The sequence below is a fragment of the Rhincodon typus genome, chromosome 8 (genome assembly GCF_021869965.1).
Source record: "Rhincodon typus isolate 14 chromosome 8, sRhiTyp1.1, whole genome shotgun sequence".
In the NCBI taxonomy this organism is placed as follows: Eukaryota; Metazoa; Chordata; class Chondrichthyes; order Orectolobiformes; family Rhincodontidae; genus Rhincodon; species Rhincodon typus.
Window position 1 is genome coordinate 36,618,449 of NC_063339.1, and position 15,503 is coordinate 36,633,951.

At 39.2% G+C, this 15,503-nt stretch overlaps 1 protein-coding gene across 15 annotated transcripts in view; it reads left to right on the forward strand.

Annotated features, from left to right (window-relative positions):
- The window catches only part of mark3a (MAP/microtubule affinity-regulating kinase 3a), a 191,934-nt gene extending 177,785 nt beyond the window's left edge, over positions 1–14,149 (forward strand). For 9 of the 15 annotated variants that reach the window (XM_048599715.1, XM_048599716.1, XM_048599718.1 and 6 more), the window contains 2 exons: positions 4,421–4,465; positions 12,616–14,149. In XM_048599715.1, coding sequence (XP_048455672.1) covers positions 4,421–4,465; positions 12,616–12,961 — 391 coding nt within the window. In that variant the 3' untranslated portion in view covers positions 12,962–14,149. The remainder of the gene's footprint in view (positions 1–4,420; positions 4,466–12,615) is intronic. The other 6 variants (XM_048599720.1, XM_048599725.1, XM_048599724.1 and 3 more) reach the window with 3 other exon arrangements.
- The last annotated feature ends 1,354 nt before the right edge of the window (positions 14,150–15,503 follow it).

Sequence of the window (15,503 nt, forward strand, 5' to 3'; positions counted from 1 at the left end):
GCATTCTCCTTGGTTGACATATACCACTTTAGGATGAACTGAATGTTTCTCTGTTGAGAAGCCATGTAACTTTCAACATGCTGCTTGTTAGCACATTTTGAAGACCATTAGTCCTGAATGTAGATTAAAGGGAGATGCATGTGTTAGGCTAATTGTAAGTTCAGGGGAATTGAGTAATAATTTTTTAATGGTAGATAAGATATGGAAGAAGGCATTTGGTATGTTTGCCTTTATTGGTCAATGCATTGAGATCATGTTGCAGCTGTGCAGGACGTTGGTTAGGCCACCTTTGGCAAACTCTGTCCAGTTCTGGCCTCCCTACTATAGGAAGGATGTTGTGAAACTTGAAAGGATTTACAAGAAAAGATTTACAAGGATGTTGCCGGGGTTGGAGGGTTTGAGCTAAAAGGGAAGGCTGAATACGCTGGGGCTATTTCCCTGGGGCATCTGAGGCTTATAGAAGTTTATAAAATCATGAGAGGCATGGTAAGGTACATAGACTACGTCTTTTCCCCAAGGTGGGGCAGTCCAAAACTAGAGGGCATAGGTTTAAGGTGAGAGTGGAAAAATTTAAAAGGGACCCTTTTTCACCTGGAGGATGGTGCATGTATGGAATGAGCTGCCAGAGGAAGTGGTGGAAGCTAGTACAATCAGAACATTTAAAAGGCATCTGGACGGGTATGTGAATAGGAAGGTTTTAGAGGGATATGGGCCAAATGCTGGCAAATGGAACTAGATTTATTTAGGATATCTGATTGGCATGGACAAGTTAGACCAAAGGGTCTGTTTCCATGCTGTACATCTCTATGACTCTCTAATTATTAAAGAAATCTTTCTGAAAGCAATGAATTTTGTATGTTTATTTAAGGAGTCTGTACTTTTGGTTTCTTTAAAAAAGTGCAATTCTAACATGCACACAGTGGGAGGGAATCTGACCTTTATTATCTGTTTTGGAAGGAAAAATCAATGTTTTTCTTTTGTTACACTAAAACATATCAACTGCCTTGAAAATTGTCAGCACAGAATTAAGCAACAATTTTGCATGTAAAACAGTTAGCTGTGTGCATCTAGAAACTGTACAGGAACTTCAGCCTTTATGACTCATTTCAGTTTTGTTTTCTGTTATGATTCAGATTTCCTATTTTCCAGTTTTATATTGGTGACTACTCCGTTGTGTTTTTCAGTGACTTGCATACGTGAAATAATAAATGATTGTGAAGTACATAGAAATCTTATCATTGAATGAACTGTTTCAGATCAGCTGAATATATGGAATGTCCTGAAATTGTTAACAATATCTTTTTTTCTCAAATTAGTTTTGGCATTTAAATCTAATATTAAGCTACAGTGCAGATTTATTGAGGCTATAGGAATATCAGCAAACCAGGCATTTTTATCTATGAACCTGTGCATTGACTACAGTGTATCCTTTGTTAAAAATATTAACATGCATAGTTGAACTATTTGGGAAACCTAGTATTTAGTTTAACTTCCCTCAAAAGATCATTTGACAAATAGTATTCATTTAAGCCTGTTGAAAATGTATGTGAATGAACATAAAGCATTCAGGTTAAAAGTCAAATTACACTTCAGAAATTTCACACTATAATATTAATCCATATTGCTTTAAAATCAAATGATCCTTTTCTTCTTCCATCCCATATGTGGCAAAATAAAATTTGGATTACTGGGACTGCTTGTTAGGAAGTTCCATCTCAACCTCCATAGCAAAGTTTTGTTTGTTGCTTTACTGATAGAAATGGTGCTGATGATAGTACGAAGAGCAAGGTAATAGCTCATAATAATCTCATAATAGCTGGGGGAGTTCCTCATTTTTTTGTGTAAATTTGCTCACTGAATTTCAGTGGCAAAGGCTTTGAAATGTGTAATTTTATCTTACCTTGTTGATTTCACAGATAAAGTAAGCATTTTGTCATTTTTAAGAGGAATTTCAGTGCACACAGGAATCTAATTGGCCTAATCAATGATTTGATTGTATATTACTCTTGGGCCACTAGATGTCTGTATGTTTTTGTATTGATAGTGTATTATTTAATACTAATTAAATTTGAACTGGTTTTCCAAGAAGTGTACTGTTTACACTATGATCTTATTAAATTCTGAGGTGAGTGTAAATCAAAAAAAAAGTAACCAAGTGCACAATTAGATCAAGTTATTAAACTTCTAAAATTTGAGGGTTTTTTGTATTTGCCTTTGGCAGCTGGATCTATTTAATGTTAAGAATAATTGTGGTGTTAGATGTTGGAAACAGGGCTTTCATTTCAGTATTGTGTTGAATGGAGAGGATTTGGGATAATACATTGACGCACAGATTATGTAATTGAATCTGATGACTTTTTTAAATTAATTACCATGAAGATCAGGCAACAGGTTTACAGCAACTTTTTCATTGCTATGGCAAATCAAATTTTAAACATGTCAGTTGTAAATTAGCAAATGTAACAAATCTGCCATGATTGTCTAATTCCCAGCGTGTGTTGTTATGGTTTCCAGAAAGGATTATCTGAGTGGCATTGGGTGAATTATATTTCTTTCTTAATTCTTATGTTAAAACCACTGAAATCCAAATATCAAAGGTTTAATAGTTTGTTTTGGAACCAGCATGTTTTGATTCATTTTTATCCATGCTTATTTTTCAAGAGGAGACTTTGGAAATGAAGCACCATATGATTGGTGCATTACCTTGAAATCTATGGCTTTTTAGAGAAAATTAGTTCCTGAACGATCAGTGTTTTGCATGAGTTGTAATCTTTAATTAGAACTGCCAAATTGGTGTTGTGTCTTTGTCTTCTCTTAAATTCCTTTGCACTTTGCTGTTGCTTACCTTAAGTAAACTTCTCATCATTTTGTAGTTTTGAATTTTACAGATTATTTATTTGCAGTGATGTATGTATGATTGGAAGCTATATAACTGTATTTTACTTTTGATACACCAACTTCTAAATTATGCACTAAGCCAATGCAATGTTTCTGCTAGCCTAAGTTGACAAGAAATCTATTAAGATAAGTTACTTTTTCAACAGATGCAAGAAGTAAAATTCAGTCTTTGGCTAATCCGGAATTCTCGTGACCTCTTTGATGATCCACTTTCTTCCATTGTAAACGCCAAGTCATCTTGACCATATTCCCTGCCCAACATTGACTCTGAGCTTCCCAATGCCATAAACTCAAATCTCGAATCCACATCTTTGGTTTTGTGTACACAATGTTGCCTCTGGTCATCTCTATAACTTTTTTTTCTCACTCCAGCTGCAAAATTCATCATTTCGTGACCTAGAAACATGGCTGTTGTGTATCTCTCCCTCTCGCTCTCGCTCTCCCTCTCCCTCTCGCTCTCGCTCTCCCTTTCTCGCTCTCTCCCTCGCTTGCTCGCTGTCTGTCTCCCTCTCTCTCTCTCTCTCACACACACACACACACACGCACACGCACACATACACACACTCTTTCTGGAATTCCCTCCATTTCTGAACCTGTACTAAGACCACAGCCCTCCCAATTCGCACCTCTTCTGTTCAGCGCTCCTATTGCTCACTGACAAACTTGCTCGCCACCTCTCCTGCTCATTGCTTTCCTCCCTGATGTATGTAATTGCTCCTGTCACTGTCCCTATCTCGAGGCCTTATTCATAACACAGGTGCAGGAGAGGGAGGTAGTGAGTAGGAGAGACAAGGGATGCTGGCGGGGGTGCAGCAAACAAGAGCATCAGGAAGAAGGGAGAGATGACCAGCAGGATTTAGTTTCTATAGAAAGGATTAGCATGTTGTGTCTATATTTCTAAATTATTTTAAACATTATTTCATTTGTAATAATAGAAACTTACAAATATATATTCCTTCAACTTAAAAGCAATATGATATCTTAATGCTTTTTCTTCGACGGGAAAGATCTTGTAATACCTAAGTACAGCTTTTACATTGGTTCGAATGGGAAAATCTGATTTGCTTAATGTGTTTCATTTAACATTGCACTTGGCAGAAATGGAACAAGAACATTAGGCAAGGAATTACTGTCCAAATGTTTTGGGCCAACAATCCCGTCAATTTTGTGTTTACTTTATTCCATCTTCCCTGCAAAACACATACACGATCACTACTTCTTCAAATCACACCAATTAAGGTTTATAGAAAACAATTCAGGAGGTTTCTCTTCTTGTAAGTGGCTTCTGCTGCATTAAAGTATCATAAATAAATCACAAGATGACTACTTTTGCAAAAGGTTTCATGATAAAAGTGTGATTAGATAAAATATTCTGCCACTCATAAGAAAATGCATGTTTCTGTCTGCATCACATATGTGATTCTTTGGTTAGTCCTTATGTGTAACAGATTTGTGTGTGACACAAGCTTAAGAATTTTCTTCTTTCTTTAATTCCTTGTGCTTTCGGATTGCTTTCATTGAGGGTCCCAACTGAACCTGAGAGAAACGGGAGATTTGAGGGCTCAAGGTGAGAATGCTTGTATGTTTAGTAAGTTTATGTCAGTGGAACCAAATATTGCGCTACCAAAAATGTTTGTAGTCTAATTCCTGGAAAACACAATTTCAGCAGATGTTGATACTTCTTTTGATAAAGTTGAAATTTTGGTTGATATTTAACATGTGGCAATGTGCAGTGTTATAAGAATAACGACAGAGGTTTTCACATTGAATTACAGTTCTGCAAGTTGAAGAATAAAATCTCTTTGTAGCTTTTAAATATTTTGTCATTGTTAACCTAGGATAATTTACTTAATAAGTTTGAGTCCCTTTTAGCACTTAAGCCCAAGATTCGAATTCAGTTTAGATTGATTGGATGAAAGTCATCTTCCATCCATTTGCTATCAGGGTCCTATATCAAGTTAGCCAATTCCAGAAAAGAGAGGCTCACTGGGCCAATCTATTCAAAGAAAAATGGCAATGTTTCAATCATGCTGATGGGGATGAAGTTTTAAAAACTTGTACTTAAACTATGATAGGGTAGCAGAATTGTACAGCTAACCCATGCCATACTAGGCAATGTGTGATACCAACAATCTGTGTCCAAGAAAGTTTCCTAAATCAAATATGTAGAGGGCCCTACTCAGGCGGATGCAACACTGGACCTCCTCTTAGGAAACAAGATCGGGCAAGTGACTGAAGGTCAGCCGGAGAGCATTTTGGGTCTAGTGACCGTAACTCTCTTAGTTTTAACGTACTTAAAAGAAAAAGATGGGACAGGTCCACAGGTTAAAATGCTAAACTAAAGCAGGGCCATTAGGCAGGATCTAGCAGCGATTGATTGGGTGAGTTTGTTTAAAGGAAGAAGAACAACTGAAAAATGGGAGGCTTTTAAAAGTGTGATATCAAGAGTCCAGAGACTGTGTGTCCCTGTTAGGGTGAAGGGAAAAGCTGGCAGGTTTAGGGATCCCTGGCTGATGAGGGATATTGAGGTTCTGGTCAGGAAATAGAAGAAGGCATAAATTGGGTTTAAGCTATTGGGCTCAAGTCAATCCCTGGATGACTATAAAAAGTGTAGGAGCACAATTAAGAGGGAAATCAGAAGAGCAAAAAGAGGGTATGAGATATATCTAGCAGATAAGTTTAAAGAAAATCCCACGAGATTCTATAGCTATATTAAAAGTAAAAGGGTGTCCTGGGAGAGGGTAGGTCCCCTTAAAGATCAGCATGGCGGTCTATGTGTCATAGAAGTTGGGGGAGCTTTTTAATGAGTATTTCTACTCAGTGTTTACTGAGGAGAGAATCGTGGATGCAAAGGAAATAAGGGATGTTTTGAACCGCAAACATATTACCAGAGATGAGATGTTTGCAGCCTTACATTACATTAAGGTGAATAGATCCCCTGGGCCTGATCAAGTCCATCCTCGGATGTTCTGGGGTGCTAGGGAAGAAATTGCAGTGACCCTTGCAGACATTTTTGCTTCATCTTTAGCCAGTGGTGAAGTTCCGAAAGACTGGAGGGTGGCTGTTGTTCCATTGTTTAAGAAAGGTAGCAAAGACAAGCCAGGAAACCACAGGCCAGTCAGCCTGACATCAGTGGTGGGCAAGTTATTGGAGAGGATAACTGAGGGACAGGATCAACCAACATTTGGACAGTCAAGGTCTGATTAGGGATAGTCAGCATGGATTTGTGTGCGGGAGGTCATGTCTGACAAATCTTTTAGAGTTTTTCGAAGAGGTAACCAAGAGGATAGATGAGGGTAGGGCAGTGGATGTTGTCTATATGGACTTTAGTAAGACCTTTGTCAAGGTCCTGCACAACAGGCTAGTCATGAATGTTAGGTTGCATGGGATCCAGGGAGATCTGCTAATTGGATTTAAAATTGGTTTGATGGTAGGAAGTAGAGGGTGATGGTTGAAGGTTGTTTCTTGGACTGGAGACCTGTGACTAGTGGTGTGCCACAGGGGTCGGTGCTGGGACCTTTGTTATTTGTTATTTACATGAATGATCTGGATGTGAATGTACAAGGCATGATTAATAAGTTTGCCATTGATACAAAATTAGGAGGTATCATTGTAGTGAGGAAGATTATCAAAAATTACAGAGGGATCTTGATCAGTTGGGGGAGTAGGCTGAGGATCGGCAAATGCAATTCAATGCAGATAAGTGTGAGGTGTTGCACTTTGGAAAGCCAAACCAAGGTAGGACTTACACAGTAAATGTAAGGTCTTGAGGAGTTAACCCAGTGTGGAGCTGGAGAAACACAGCAGGCCAGGCAGCATCAGAGGAACAGGAAAGCTGAAGTTTCGAGTTGGGACCCTTCAGAAAATTTTTTGAAGAAGGATCCTGACCCGAAATATCAGCTTTCCTATTCCTCTGATGCTCCCTGGCCTGCTGTGTTCCTCCAGCTCCACACGGTGTTATCTCTGAATCCAGCACCTGCAGTTCTTACTATTCCTGAGGTCTTGAGGAATGTGGTGGATCAGAGGGAACTAGGAGTACAAGTACGTAGTTCACTGAAAGCAGCGTCACAGGTGGACAGGGTGGTGAAGAAGGCATTTAGCATGCTGGCCTTCATCTGTCGAGGCATTGAATATAGGAGTTGGGACGTATAAGTCGTTGGTAAGGCCGCAGTTGGAGTATTGTGTACAGTTATGGTCACCCTGTTATAGTCAAGACATGGTTAAATTGAAAAGTGTGCAAAGAAGCTTTATGAGGATGTTGCCAGGACTAGTAGGCCTGAATTACAGAGAGCGATTGGCCAGGATAGGACTTTATTCCTTGGATGTGTATAAAATCATGAGGGGCATAAATAGGATGAATGCATATGGTCTTTTTCCCAGGGATGGGAAATTAAAAACTAGAGGGCATAAGTTTAAGATGAGAGACCGGAGGGGAAACTTTATCTTGCGGAGAGTGGTGAGTGTATGGAATGGGCTACCAGAGAAAGTGGTTGAGGCAGGTACAATAGCACCATTTAAAAATATTTGGATAGGTACATTGATGGGAAGGGTTTAGAGGGATATGGACCAAATGCTGGCAGTTGGAACCAGCTGAGTGGTCACCATGGTCCGTATGGACCAGTTTGGGCCGAAGGGCCTGTTTCCATGCTGTATTACTCTGTGACTCTAATATAGGTTCCAAATATTGAAAGTCTTTCATTTTAAAATTCTTCATCCTGATGCTGATTATTTTACAGTGATCTTATGCATAAGCTCTTTTTAAATCAAGAAAGAACAAGCACTCCCACAATAAATATTGTAAAGTCCTTTTACACAAAGTGAATTAAATTTTCTGTGAAAAACAAGCATGAGATGAGATAACTGAATGATGGGTGCAGCCAACTCAACAATCACAAAGACCTAAATTAAATTTTTGAAAATACTCTTTTGGTAAGTGACATAGGATTTGCCTACTATGAACATCAAGCTATCTGTTCAAATATTACAGTAGGTCCTTCTGTCTAACAAATATGTGTGTTTAATTAAATAAGATCATACAATCCCTACAGCCCATTGAGTCCGCACTGATCCCCCTTCCGAGCATCCCACACAGACCCACCCCGCCAGCATATCCCGTAACCCCACATCTACCCATGGCTAATCCACCTAACCTACACATGCCTGAGTACTATGGGCAATTTCAGCAAGGCTAATCCACCTAACCTGCACATCTTTGGACTTTGGAATGAAATCGGAGCACCCGACGGAAATCCACACACACAAGGAGAGACCGTGCAAACTTCATACAGTCGCCTGAAGCTGGAATTGAACCTGGGTTCCTGGCATTGTGAGATGCAGTGCTAACCATTCAGCCACCATGTCACCCCTAAATAGTTCAGGAAGAAATTGGAGATTGATCATTAGCTGCTTCATAGTTTGACCTAAACACAGTCATATGTCCAGAATTTCATGCATACCCTAATTAGATTTCAGAAAAGAAGTAATACCTCCACTCCCCCACCGCACCCCCTGGCCCAATTAGTTGTAGACATGCTTGCTGTGGACTCAAAATACAGAACTGTGTTGCTCACTGCTGCTTGGGGACAGTTTGTGGTACTTGTTGTTTACCTTCCATGGGCTCAAACCTATGATTTTCAGTTGTCTGATCACAAACCAGCAATCCTTCTGGGGAGATAATGGGAAATTTGAAGTGAGGACTTGTCTGGCAATGGGAGACTGGAGCCAAGTTAATCCTGTCGACACATACCTAATACTCAATATCTGAGTCAGGCTGGCCAGGCCTTGCTCCATTGCAGTGTTAGCAGGTGACTAGCAAACCTAGATTTTCAACAGCATCTAGAACAGTGGATTTGCCATCTAGAGCACTTCAACTCAGTTCCATTTAATTCTACAAACTGAAACCCTGTGTAAGGCTTGAGTAAGCTAGACGAACAACAGGAAGCCACCTGTGCTCTGCAAGAAAGGTACACAATTTTAGCTTGTTAAATTTGGCACATAGAACATAGAACAGTACAGCACAGTACAGGCCCTTCAGCCCACGATGTTGTGCCAAACTTTTACCCTAATCCTAAGGTCTATCTAACCTCCACCCTTACCCTATTCTATCATCTATATGCCTACCTAATAAACGCTTAAATGCCCCTAATGAGGCCGACTCCACTACACTCTCCGGCAATGCATTCCACGCCCCTACCACTCTCTGAGTAAAGAACCTACCTCTGATGTTTCCCGATATCTACCTCCTTTCACTTTAAAACTATGTCCCCTCGTAAAAGCTACCTCCACCCTAGGAAAAAGTCTCTGGCTGTCTACTCTATCTATACCTCTGATCATTTTGTCCACCTCTATCAAGTTACCTCTCATCCTTCATCGTTCTAAAGAGAAAAGCCTTAGCTCTCTCAACCTTTCCTCGTAAGACCTTCCCTCCATTCCAGGCAACAGGCTGGTAAATCTCCTCTGTACCTTTTCTAACGCTTCCACATCTTTCCTGTAATGAGGTGACCAGAACTGGACACAATACTCCAGATGTGGCCGAACCAGGCTTTTGTATAGCTGGAGCATAACTTCACAGCTCTTGAACTCAATCCCTGTGTTAATGAAAGCTAACACACCATATGCCTTCTTAACAACTCTATCCACCCGGGTGGCAGCTCTCAGGGAACTGTGAACATGAACGCCAAGATCCCTCTGCTCCTCCACACTGCCAAGAATCTTTCCGTTAACCCTGTATTCTGCTTTCAAGTTTGTCCTTCCAAAATGAATCACCTCACACTTTTCAGGGTTAAACTCCATCTGCCACTTCTCAGCCCAGGTCTGCATTCTATCAATTTCCCTTTGTAACCTAGAACAGCACTGTCCACAACGTGACCCACCTTCGTATCATCAGCGAACTTGCTAATCCACCCTTCCACTCCTTCATCCAAATCATTTACAAAAATCACAAATAGAAGAGGACCCAGAACAGATCCTTGTGGTACACCACTCGTAACTGAGCACCATGTTGAATATTTTCCATCCACTACCACCCTTTGTCTTCGAAGGGTCAGCCAATTCTGAATCCAATCTGCCACATTTCCCCCTATCCCATGCCTCTTTACCTTCTGCATGAGCCTACCATGGGGAACCTTATCAAACGCCTTACTTAAATCCATGTATACCACATCCACTGCTCCACCTTCATCCACGTGTTTGGTCACCTCTTCAAAGAATTCAGTAAGGTTTGTGAGGCATGATCTATCCCTCACAAATCCATGCTGACTATCACGAATCAAACTGTGCCTTTCCAAGTGATCATAAATCCTGTCTGTCAGAGCCTTTCCAATAATTTGCCCACCATTGACGTAAGCCTAACTGGCCTGTAATTTCCGGGGTTATCCCTGTTCCCTTTTTTGAACAAGGGAATGACGTTTGCCTCTTACCAATCTCCCAGCACTATACATGTAGACAGTGAGGACGAAAAGATCATCGCCAAAGGCCTGTGATCTCGTCCCTCGCTTCCCATAGAATCCTTGGATAAATCCCATCAGGCCCGGGGGACTTATCTATCTTCAGCTTCCTCAGAATTCCTAGCACATCTTCTTTACTAACATCAACCTCCTCTAGCCCACCTGCCTGTTTCACAACGACCTCCTCTACAACTGGGACCCTCTCAGCTGTGAATACTGAAGAAAAGGATTCATTAAGGACCTCTCCTATCTCTTTAGGCTCTGTGCACAAATTCCCTTTACAATCCTTGATCGGCCCTACCCTTTCTCTGGTCATTCTCTTGTTCTGCACATACATGTAAAAAGCCTTGGAGTTTTCCTTGATCCTATCCGCCAAGGTTTTCTCATGCCCCCTTATAGCTCTCCTAAGCCCTTTCTTCAGCTCCTTTCTGGCTAACTTGTATCCCTCTAGAGCCTTTTCCATCCCTCTTTTCCTAACCTTACATAAGCCTCCTCCTTCCTCTTAACCAGTCGTTCGACCTCACTCGACCGTATCTTCTCTGCCTGCTAGGGACAAACATATCGAGCACATGCAGTATGCATTCCTTAAACAATCTCCACATTTCTGTGGTGCTCTTCCCTGACAGCATCTGTTCCCAATTTATGTTACCCAGTTCTTGCCTAACTGAATTGTAATTACCCTTGCCCCAGTTGTAAACTTTACCCTGCCGTATGTACCTATCCTTATCCATGACTATCGTGAAAGAAACAGAGTTACGATCGCTACCGCCAAAATGCTCTCCTACCAACAGGTCTAACATTTGGCCCAGTTCATTGCCAAGCACCAAATCCAAAATGGCCTCTCCTGGTGTTGGTCTATCTACATACTGTGTCAGGAATCCTTCCTGAACGCACTGGACAAAATCTGCTCCATCTAAACTATCACAACTAAAATGTTTCCAATCAATATTTGGAAAGTTGATGTCACCCATGACTACAACCCTGTGACTTCTGCACCTTTCCAGTATCTGCCTCCCAATCCGCTCCTCTACTTCTCTGCAACTATTAGGGGATCTGTGAAAAAACCCAAACAAAGTGACTGCTCCTTTCTTGTTCCTGACCTCAACACACTTGGCTATTATACCATTCTTATGCCATTCTCATTCTTATATCATTCTTATGATGTTTGGTAAGTAGGGGTGAATCCCTGTAATGAAAATTGACATCTCTGTGACTTTCTCAACAATTTGGTTTGGAGAAGTTATAAGGTCTTTATGGGTTTCTGTGCATATTAGATGGTTAGCTGATTAAAATATTTTGGAACTTAAATTGTCTTTTTTTTTAAAAAGACCCTTATTTTACTGCTATTTGAATCTTACTAATGTAACTTTCGCTACATCTAACTTGCTTGTTTTTGTTTGAATATGTTTTACCTGTGGCTCTAAACACAGTTCCAACTTATGGGCACAGTAGATTAATCAACTGAGCAACAGATTAACATCATTTTTTGCTTTTAAAATGTTCATATAAAAGGACTAAAATGTTAATTGTTTGAAAAGATTTGTTGTTGGCAGTTAGATATTACAGGTCAATTGATGCAGAGTTGCATTCCATTTATTTTTATACAAAATCCAAGACTTTACATTAAAATTTATATTCAACGTTGGTGATGTACTGCATAAGTAAAATCAAGATGGGCATCTGCAAATTGAAGTGTGCAGTTTGTTGCACTTTGCTACGCTGCAATCCTGCAGAGACAACTCCATGTCTGAGTGTTTCTACTGAATTCATTTCTTCATGTTTTAATGTTAGGATATGCAAACAACATTCACTTTTCCCGGAAAATCATGCCATGCTAAGTTTGATAAAATTCCCATGTTTGCAGCAATTCATCTTGTTTTTAAAATAGCGTTGCAGCGTACTGGAGTTTAACATTCCAGTGCAGAACACAAGCAGTGTGAGACGACTCCTGAGTTAGGCTCGTGCCATTTAGCTTTTGCACGCTCAGGTCACTTACTCCAGGATATATCACTACTTTGATATTATTACTTATCTAAAATCATTTTGCAGTAAAAATGCAATAACCCAAAGGTAACACTGTAAATTATGCTAAGTTAATAACACATAATTCAAATTTTATTTCCATGTTAAAATAAAGTTTATGCTCATTTTAAGAGATTGCAAGCTTATTGGCAGGTTGCATATATTTATAAACTAGAGGATAAAAATAGAAGCAGCACTGTGTGGTTCCATATTCTAATACTTGGCTGCTCAATTTTTTTGTTTTCTGCAGTCGCAATGTATCTGGGGATCAAAAAGACGAAATCAAAGAAGCAAAGCCCCGTTCACTCCGGTTTACCTGGAGTATGAAAACGACCAGCTCCATGGATCCTAATGACATGATGAGGGAGATCCGAAAGGTTCTTGATGCAAACAATTGTGATTACGAACAACGTGAGCGTTTCTTGCTCTTCTGTGTCCATGGCGATGGTCATGCAGAAAACCTTGTACAATGGGAGATGGAGGTCTGCAAACTGCCAAGACTTTCACTTAATGGAGTTCGTTTTAAGCGAATATCAGGAACATCCATAGCTTTTAAAAATATCGCTTCCAAAATTGCCAATGAATTAAGGCTGTAAAATACGGCTAAGCTATAGTTTCAGGCGACTTTTTTTTCTGAACACTGGTGGAAATTTATTGAAGAAAATGTATAGGATAATGCTTACGCAATAACTACTGCAATTTCAGATCATGGTATTGTAAAACAGTGGAAATTCACAAGCTGCTGAGGGAATGGGGAAGTTGATTGAAGAATAGATTTTCTTTTTATAAAAGTGCACTACAGCAGTCAGTATCCTAATAACTGAACAGCTTGCCCCTTCATCTCAGTTACTTCACGGTTGTAATTGGCTTAGAGTCAGTTGCTTGTAAAACAAACTGAAAATGAATCATCCTGTGTAAGTATGATCCCTGTATGTACAAAAAAAAAATCTGTTCCAAAAAATCCTCCTCTTTAAAATGCTGTTGGATGAGAGACATGGGCTGCACCTGTGTTTTCAAACCTGTATATCTTCCACTGTTAGTACTGATTCAGGTGCTTGGCTTTTCAAAGACAATGAATTGTAAGAAACAAATAAACTCATTTTCCATCAGTTGTGTTTAATGGCCTTCAGACAATGGAGGTGTGTACCTATGAGCTAGTTGTTTCTGTAAAATATATTATAAAGCAAGAAATTCTGCTAATGGAAGAACCTTTCAGCTGTATTTAGGCCTGTGATGATATAAATTACCTGTGTCAAGCCAGGGGTGCTGTGATTTGGAAATGATTTAAGTACTGTAGATCACAGATGCTAAACCACACTTAGGATCTCTCTATTGTAGAAAATACCACCATCTAAGACTGTTCCTTAATCAATTAGGACATAAAATTATATGTTTATTGTTTTGGATTCTTTACAGTAAAGCTTAGATTGGAAACAGTTTCGTTCGATCGTACTTTATTTAGCTGTAATTATTGTTAATAAGAATACAGTCTGTCCTCCACACATACTAGCTAAGTAAAATTGTCTTGAGTCTGTAATTTAACAATTGGCACTCTGGGACAATATTCATTTAAGTATGCAGTTTTTGTTTTTTTTTTCCAAACTATCAGCACTGTCCTTTGGAATGTAAATAATGTAACTTAGGTTGTGGACAGCATCATACTGTTATACAGTTTTTGTTTTTTCATTTTTTTAATGTTCTGTAATGAGCCAGGAGTTACAAATCAATGTAAGTTGTCAACATTTCAGGTTCACAACTCTTCATTAAAGGAAAAGAAACTAAAATGTATTTCTGCAATGTCACATATCAATTTACTCACTGAAATATATCACGTAAGTATGCACAGACATATATATATATATAATGTCTATCAGCCTATTAGCTATAAATACTTCATTCCTTATATTTTTCCATTTCACACAGATGTTTCCATGCAAGTATTTTGCTGTTTAGCCCACTAGCAGCTAAGAATAGTAGTACACGTGGATTGACATAAATCGAAACTAGTGAAATGGAAGCTCAAACCTTTTTGCTAGGTTTTTTCATTCATTTTGGAAAACTTTGTCATTCAAGCACCTCAAAATGAGTTCTTCTCGACATATAATGTATTAAAGCACTGTACTTTTACAAATATTATTGTAGTCGAGTCACCTGACGTTCTTTAATTCTAAAACTATTGCTCAGTCTTCAGCTCAGTTCTGAGAGTGGCTTATTTATTGTGGAGTTTTTCTCTGGAATTATGCAATTTTTAATATCTTTATTTTCTCAAAGCTGAAAACTGTTACAGTTAGGGGCCATTAGTCCTTCAGTTCTGTGATTATTTGGAACAATACATCTGTCCTTTACATTTGCATTGTGGTGTTAGAGTAGCTGAAACACAATCCTCCCGAATGCATAAATTTCCTTACTTATCAAGGATCACATCCATATCTCCCATACCATCCTGCAGGAAATTACCTTTACACCTGCAACCAGTATAGATTGTTATCTGGAAAGTTTAAAAAAGAAACAGTTGAAGTATGGACAATTGGTACAAACCAAAGATGGTTTACAGCAAGAAAATCCTTGCCAGCTAAAGAATGTTGTTTGAAGCATTTCTAGGGACCAATTTGAATTTTATCAATGTATTTTTAGAGGCAGTCTCCTCATGAAGCTAAGTGATAGCAGCCACCAAGATTGTAAAGTGACATAGAGAACACTAGAGTGTAATTCATAACCAGAATGAGCTGTTAATATAGTTGGAACTCCTTAGAGCAATAGTCTTCCAAGAACCAAACACTTCCACTGAAGAAGGTCATCAAATGCTGGTGGATATGCATTGTAAATATCATGCTGCAGAGTATAGTTTCCTTTGCAGACCAAAGTGGAACAAAAAAACTTTATGAAACCAAAACAGATCTCCAGCATAAATAAAACCATGTACTCACCTCCTTCATCTTGGTATTGAATGGTCCTAGTGGCTTGCAAGAAAATTTAACCTTTATTTAGCTTTGGAAATCTAAACTATTCACAAAGAGACTGGAATCATAAGAAAAACCGAAACAGCTAAGGATGCTGTGAATCAGAAACAAAAACTGGAAGTTTTGGAAAAGTTCAGTAAGTGTGGCAGCAGCTGTAGAGAGAAGTCAGTGTTAATGT